This window comes from Oncorhynchus kisutch, linkage group LG8, assembly GCF_002021735.2.
Source record: "Oncorhynchus kisutch isolate 150728-3 linkage group LG8, Okis_V2, whole genome shotgun sequence".
Classification (NCBI taxonomy): Eukaryota; Metazoa; Chordata; class Actinopteri; order Salmoniformes; family Salmonidae; genus Oncorhynchus; species Oncorhynchus kisutch.
Genome location: NC_034181.2, coordinates 23,680,206 through 23,687,842, shown reverse-complemented (window position 1 = coordinate 23,687,842; position 7,637 = coordinate 23,680,206). Strand labels below are relative to the sequence as shown.

The 7,637-nt window shown below is 42.5% G+C and overlaps 1 protein-coding gene across 1 annotated transcript; it reads right to left on the bottom strand.

Moving 5' to 3' along the window:
- Positions 1 to 1,575: 1,575 nt before the first annotated feature.
- Positions 1,576 to 7,390, bottom strand: atad1a (ATPase family AAA domain containing 1a). The gene is made up of 10 exons (XM_020490263.2): positions 7,261 to 7,390; positions 6,373 to 6,620; positions 6,154 to 6,252; positions 5,860 to 5,980; positions 5,532 to 5,732; positions 5,243 to 5,349; positions 5,029 to 5,118; positions 4,884 to 4,934; positions 4,504 to 4,676; positions 1,576 to 2,991 (listed from the first exon to the last, which is right to left on the bottom strand). Exons 2-10 carry the CDS (start codon positions 6,544 to 6,546, stop codon positions 2,862 to 2,864), a joined length of 1,146 nt encoding a protein of 381 aa, XP_020345852.1. The 5' UTR covers positions 6,547 to 6,620; positions 7,261 to 7,390; the 3' UTR covers positions 1,576 to 2,861.
- Between the last annotated feature and the right edge of the window lie 247 nt (positions 7,391 to 7,637).

Below are 7,637 nucleotides of genomic sequence, written 5' to 3'. Positions count from 1 at the left end.
ATCCCAATGAAACACGCTGAAATTTCAAACAGTCTTTTCAAACGGCTCTTACATTATCCTAACTTCCCAATTTCACAGTATTATTCCAACCTCATAATATGGAAATATAAAACTATGGAAATCTTGTTTTTGACTGCACTGGACCTTTAAGGTCGACAAGACAATGTTCTGATACTGCTTTCTCAGCATGAGGAGCACAGGCTGGTGTGTCTGTATGGATCCTTTTCAAAGTCTCCACTCAGAGCTGATACCGAACAATGTTGAAGTCTGAGACAAGAAGTGGTTGTGTGATAAAAGCCACCGACAGCCTGACTGAGAGACATCCCTCTCAGCAGGCCTCTCTGATCTACAGTCATTCATGTTCAAATGGAATTGAAAGTTTTCCATTGAGACTCATGTTGTTTACCAAGAGATGGATAAAGTTCTATAATTGACAAGAACTGGGAGGGAACATGGAAGCCTTGCTTCGCTTTTTGACCCACATTTTAATGCTTCTTATGAAGATGAATTGGGTTAGTTGGGAGTCAAAAACCAGATGGCACACATACACATCAACAGTATCACAAGATGTGTTAGAAATGTAAAAATCATTCAACTGCCAGCATCAATTTATCCACGCTTTGGCAATAACATCTTTGGTAGCACCCTCTACCCTCAGGGAAACCAAGTCAGCCAAAACATTTCGTTTTGGAAGGGCTGTCCTTTGCTTTTAAAAATAGACTCAGGTTTATCTGACCAAATCCAGGCAAATCATTTCCATTCCCAAATGGGCCCACGAGATTAGCAGGCTTTGTAGAGGTCCAGCAGTCCTCTATTGACCTATCCAAATACTATGGTTATTGTTAGCGCCTACAGAAAACGCATGCAAACATGACCGTCACAAGTGCTATGCAAGCTAGGACATTTTTTGAAAGCCTGGTATGAAGCAGAGGAGTTAAATCAGAGATATGCTCTAGAGACAATGATGCACCACAGATTAGGTGAATTAAGGGAAATAATAGTGGGATAGTGGGTGAATAGTGAAGGGATAGTGGGCAACCTTGGACAGCATCCAGCCATCCGTGGCTTATACATAGTGAGGATCATCATCAAAAACCAAACCAGATTATGCAGAGGGAAAGAAAGCGAAAACCAGTGGGAAATAAATACACAGGGAATGGGACTGCTTAAGCATTTCTAAACATCTGGATCTGCCCAGTTCCACACAATGGGGGGGGGGGGGGTATTCAGTGAGCCACATATAACTTGTAGATCCATGTATAATGTGTCTCCTGACAGTTAAGTACAAAAGGTACTGTACTGTGTTTTGTCTGGGGGAATAGTCCGACTCAACACCCAGACCTGCCACTCATACTGCCGACCTGAGAGTAGCGGAGCCACAGCACCCGCCTGTGGTCACTCTTCAGAGGAAACTCTGACTGGCCAATCCTTAGTCAGCGGCAGCCTCCCTATTCATATTACCGAGAGTAAGTTAAGTATAGGTCTAATGAGCAAGACTGAGAAAAGCCCATTCCAGAGTTGCATGTTGTAATATTCTGAGAAAAGGAACAATCTGCGTAGCCCAAAATAAAATAATGGAACTGTGTGCCTGACTACAGTCCAATTCTACCAGACTGTAGTTGGACACCAATGGTCCTCCGAGAGTAAGGGACCTGAGAAGGTCTGTTTTCTTTTTCCAGGAAATTGATTTCTCACAAGGTGCACAAACCTGGTTTCCCAGGTCAAAATCAGATTCTTGTTTGAAAGACAGAACAGAAAACAGCAGACAATGGGTCACACTAGAGACCAAGGCCTAACTGTAGAACTCTGTCTAGTTTCCATGGAGACAGACTGGAATGATTGACATTTTGAGACAGACTGCTGTGCTGGTCAATACCCATGTTTGAAGGTTGTTGATTATGGAACTGGCAAAAGCACAGCTGCTTTTTCACAGTATATAAAGCATAAAATGATTTCAAGAACATTAGATTGTAAGACAGCAGACCAATGAAGGGCATATTACTGTGACATAAAACAAAAGAAGACATGAGGCAGCTACCTTCGTCAGTAAAGATTAATAATGTAGTCAGGAGTAGTTTCAATACAATATTTGGAGACGTACAGTATTAAATACAGTGATGAACATTCAATAAAAAGTAGATTCAGAATATCAGATTTACCAACTGATTCAACTCCCAGGGACTCTTGGTCTTTGTTAACTGTAACATGTGTACCTAATGTTTCTCATTCTATTACTTAGACATGCAGACAACTAGACACTTGGGACAGTTTAGTGCTTGCCCAAAAGAACATTGACAGTGCAAATACAGTAATATTCCGTATTCAGTACTTTTTTAAAGCATGATTAAAAACCAATATTGATTCACATTTTCTCATAAAATGTGTGACACAAATAAATAATAATAACATTGATGACAGAGTTCTTAGAGAGACTCTGTCCGGTCCCTCTCACCCTGTGCTGTCTGTTCAACAGCGTTACATTGGACAGCCCTGCTTCCCAGCTATATGTACAAAGGCCGTTTTCTAAGGCTAGTATTTTATGATGACTCCGGGCAATGGGAATGTTCTGGGACACTGTGTGGGAGGTTGGAATTAGTTGGTCAATTCAATCTGTAACAGTGGACAGACAGTAGGAATTAACTGGATACTGAAGGGTATTGGTGTGGGATAAGAGAAGGAGTACAGAGAGATTGTGGTCCAGGGACATCTCTCTCAGACTGCTTTGGACCACTGTGCTAGGACTGGGAGATGTGTGTGTGTGTGTGTGTGTGTGTGTGTGTGTGTGTATGGGGGGGGATAAACATTTGGGTCGGCCACTGGTCAGTAACAATGCATTTCTAAAGGGTGTCTGAAAGAAAGGTTTAGTCCAGAGGCACCTCTCGGGGTATGAGTTCCTGGGGCATGGTGGCCTTTTTGGACTCCTTCATCTTGTCCAGGCCGAACAGCAGGTCCAGCTGGGTGATGGGCCGCAGACGCTCCTCCACCCCTGCTCTGGAGACGGATGGGACAAAGGTCAGAGGTCAACCAAAGATGCAGACACACAGTACCAGTCAAAAGTAGATACACCTACTCATTCGAGGGTTTCTTTATTTTTTTACTATTTTCTACACTGTAGAATAGTGACATAAAAAGACAAAAAAATATGAAGCACATGGTCATCATGTAGTAATGTGGTCATCACCTGGAATGCATTTCAATTAACAGGTGTGCCTTGTTAAAAGTTGATTTGTGGAATTTCTTTCCTTCTTAATGGATTTGAGCCAATCAGTTGTGAGCCAATCAGTTGTGTTGTAACAAGGTAGGAGTGGTATACAGAAGATAGCCCTATTTGGTAAAATACCATGTCCATATTATGGAAAGGTGAGCTCAAATAAGCAAAGAGAAACGACAGTCCATCATTACTTTAAGACATGAAGGTCAGTCCAACTGGAACATTTCAAGAACTTTGAAAGTTTCAAGTGTAGTCTCAAAAACCATCAAGCACCATGATGAAACTGGTTCTCATGTGGACCGCCACAGGAAAGGAAGCCCCAGAGTTACCTCTAATTAACTTATCCTCTGCAGCAGAGTTACCAGCCTCAGAAATTGCAGCCCGAATATATGCTTCACACAGTTCAAGTAACAGACACATCTCAGCATCAACTGTTTAGGGACTGCATGAATCAGGCCTTCATGGTCGAATTGCTGAACGAAACCACTAATAAAGGACACCAATAAGAAGAAGAGACTTGCTTGGGCCAAGAACCACGAGCAATGGACATTAGACCGGTGGAAATCTGTCCTTTGGTCTGATGAGTGTCAAATTTGACATTTTTGGTTCCAACCGGCGTCTATGAGACGCAGAGTAGGTGAATGGATGATCTCCGCATGTATGGTTCCCACCGTGAAGCATGGTGGTGGTGTGATGGTGCTTTGCTGGTGACACTGTCTGTGATTTATTTTGAATTCAAGGCACACTTAACCAGCATGGCTACCACAGCATTCTGCAGCGATACGCCATCCCATCTGGTTTGGGCTTAGTGGGACCATCATTTGTTTTTCCACAGGACAATGACCCAACACACCCCCAGGCTGTGTAAGGGCTGTTTGACCAAGAAGGAGAGTGATAGAGTGCTGCATCAGACGACCTGGCCTCCACAATCAACTGACCTCAACCCAACAGATGGTTTGGGATGAGTTGGACCGCAGAGTGAAGGAAAAGCATTCCATATGTTTTACTTCATAGTTGTGATGTCTTCACTATTATTCTACAATGTAGGAAATAGTCAAAGTAAACAGAAATCCTTGAATGAGTAGGTGTCCAAACTTTTGACTGGTACTGTATGTGTTTTATGAAAAATGTTCAACCATCGCCAGCTTTGAAGAGCTGAAGACTTCTCTTGTTGAAAGCAAAAAACACAAGCACAACACAATGAAGTATACTGTAACAGCTACATTCAGCATAGTAAAAAGGTCAAAGACCAGCAGTTTGATGCTTGAGTTAGAAACAGTAATGGTTGTTACTTGTCTTCCTCGTCCTCCTCCTGCATCTGCTGGGCTATCTGTTTCATCTGCTGCTTGCGGACGTAGTCTCTAACACGGTACATGGCAGCATCGCGACACAGCTCCCTGAGGTCACTGCCTGATGAACCCTCCGACTTCTCTGCTATCTCCTTCAGATTAATGGCATTGCTTAGCTGAGGAAGAGAGGGACAAATTGTTGGTTTAGTATACAGTACATTTATTCAGGCATGATACTGTAAATCACTATTCCAGATTTCATTGTAATTTGTGATGTTTGTTACTATTTAACCTTGAAATCCATCAACAGTGGATAGGTATGAAACAACTCAAACTGTTTGGAAATCTGAGGAAACGAAGGGATGGAGATGGTATTAGCTTACATTTTCTCCTGCCAGGATCAACTTCAGTATCTCTGTCCTCTGTCTTGTAGTCTACAGAAGTACATAACATAATGAGAGACCGTTTTTTAACATGACAGCTTGATTATCAGAGTGCATTCACAATGTTCAAGTGTGTATATCTCACTGGTAGGCCCACGTGAAAGGTGGTGGGCATTCTGCGCAGTATGGCTGGGTCCAGATCCTGTGGTCTATTGGTGGCCCCCATCACCATCACCTGCAAGAACAATACCACAACATTAACTAACTGTACAACCAGCAAAGCAAGATATTAAACCAATGGCCAATACTCACGTAAAAGCAAATAAGCCAAATCTAACTATGGGAGTTGGTAGTGGTACCTGGCTGCTTGCCCCAGTCTCCAGCCCGTCCCACAAGCTCATAAACTGGGCCTTCATCATGGCTGTGGCCTCATGGTCCAGACTGGAGCGATTCCTCAGGAAGGAGTCTGAAAAATAAGACTCAAAAAGTGAACACAGGCTCAAATATGATTATATAATGGTTGAGGTTAAAGAAATCAGTAAAGGATATCAATCAAGAGCATTTACACTACTGGATATTTAATGAACGGCTCTCACTAATGGTTCACAAATTAGTTTTAAAAGAAGAGCGATACGTAATGACACACACCAATTTCATCTATGAAAATGATACATGGCTGGATCTTGACAGCCAATGAGAAGACCGCAGCGGTGAGCTTCTGTGATTCGCCGTACCACTTGTCCGTCAGAGTGGAGGGCTGCAGGTTGATGAACTGGCATCCTGAGGCTTTGGCGGTTGCCTTGGCAATAAGAGTCTTCCCACACCCAGGAGGCCCATACAACAATACCCCTGAGGTGGTGACAGAGAGAGAATCAAATCATTAATTCACTTAATGCCCAAAAGTGTTAACCAAAATACTTTACTTTGGAAGAAAAAAATATGCAAAATACAAGATGATGTGCCCTGAAGCATTCACCTTTGGGAGGCTGAAAGAGTTTGGATCCAGCCAGTAGGTGTCTCTTCTGGAAGGGAAGGATGACAGTGTCCTGCAGCTCATAAATGACCTCATCAAGCCCTGCAATATCCCTCCAGGAGACCTACAGATGAAGAGCAGCAAAATCATTAGGCTAACAACTTTATAAACAATGTGCAAAATGACTCCTTCCTCTTACTTACTGTACATAGCACCGATTATGTAACACCAAAAACTTGGTAAGTCACAAAAATACAATTTAAAGAAGAACTGTCACACTTTATAGATTTCCCTTACCCTCATGCTGCGTGGATCTACCAGGTGAGAAGCAATGTTCATCTCATATTCAGTGAGTTTGACACCCTCCACTCCAATCTGCTTCATCAGCTGCTCTGCCTGGAGGAGGAGATGGATGTCACTCTACTGCTCAACACAATTGATGGTTAATCTAACAATAATAAATACATATATATTATAAGATTAAATCAGATCTAAACAAACAATATGTGCACATACCCTTTTCTTGGCCTGGATCTTCTGTTTATGTGTAGGGTCCATTGCCTCCACCACCCATTTGATGCCATAGTAGGTGGCAGCTCCAAAGATTGTCAGTCTCACGATCATTCCCACTACTTCATTTCGGGAAAGAGGGCGCATCAACACCTCCTGGGGAATGTCTTTCAGCAACATCTCAGCAACCAGCTGTCAGCCCATTGGCAGAGAATGACAATATGCGGTGCACAGGGAGCTGCCTGAAAGAGAAACTGGAAGCACAAAAGACAGTTTCAAGCTGTACTGTAGCAACTGAAGCAGAAGTAACTGTTCAGCTCAAGTTTAGCTCACGTTCACCAAAGTCAAAGACGCAAGCCTACACTCCTTAACAGGACATATTGGGCTAAGGTCAAGCTTAATCTTGTAACATACATGACTCATGATTAATGTCATGCTGTTCTACAGTGATTCTCTATGAGATGAAACCACTGTCACGGAACGCCACTCCAGTAAATACAATTACTGCACACTAGCTACAGTCAGCTGCTAGTCCTAACAAAATATCTCGCTAACGTTAGCCAACATCTCACTTCTGTCAACCGCACATCTGACTGCAAACATGTGTTACAAATTCTAATTGCTTACTCTCGTAGTTACGATCGGACATATAACAAACACTCACGATGAAGCTTGCTAGCTAGCTACTGCCCTCGGCTTAATATGGATTGCTATGGATGCTAGTTAGCTACCGTTATCATGAATGCTAGCTAAATAGCTGGCTAGCTACATGTATCGCTAGCTAGTAACGTTAGTCAAGCGTCAAAAGAAACAAATGCAACTACATATATGCAGTCTCTAGAAAACCGTATGTGATGTCATAAAATAACGAAACAACCATAGAAATACACTCACGAAATTTAGGCAACCCCACAGCGAACTAGCTAGCATTATTTGAAGTGTTACTGGCACTGTACACCGATCTGAGGCAAAGGTTTAATCCTCGATAGTTCCGGTCTAGTTCCGTATCCGCAACTACCGTTCTTCTTCTTCTGTAGGTTTTATGGCGGACTAAAACCACAAAAGGTGTTTTGCCGCCAAACAAGGTACAAAGAAAATCCATACGTAATAAGAAACGAACTTAATCCATCCAAATAAAAATAGTACATTGATAAATCAAAACTCCCACTTCTTCCTTCTTTCAAATCTCTTTATCTCCCTTTTCAGGCACTAGGACCTGAGAGGGTGGTTCGGCTTGTGACAATATTTCATGTAACTCCTTTACCGAGAAA

What these genes read in the sequence shown, in the direction of transcription:
- atad1a (XM_020490263.2), bottom strand. Translation starts at nt 6,546, where the DNA reads ATGTTGCTGAAAGACATTCCCCAGGAGGTGTTGATGCGCCCTCTTTCC. An exon ending in TAGATCCACGCAGCATGAGG is followed by an intron (nt 5,981 to 6,153) that starts GTAAGGGAAATC and finishes CTTCATCTGTAG; the next exon opens with GTCTCCTGGAGGGATATTGC. An exon ending in ACTCTTTCAGCCTCCCAAAG is followed by an intron (nt 5,733 to 5,859) that starts GTGAATGCTTCA and finishes TCACCACCTCAG; the next exon opens with GGGTATTGTTGTATGGGCCT.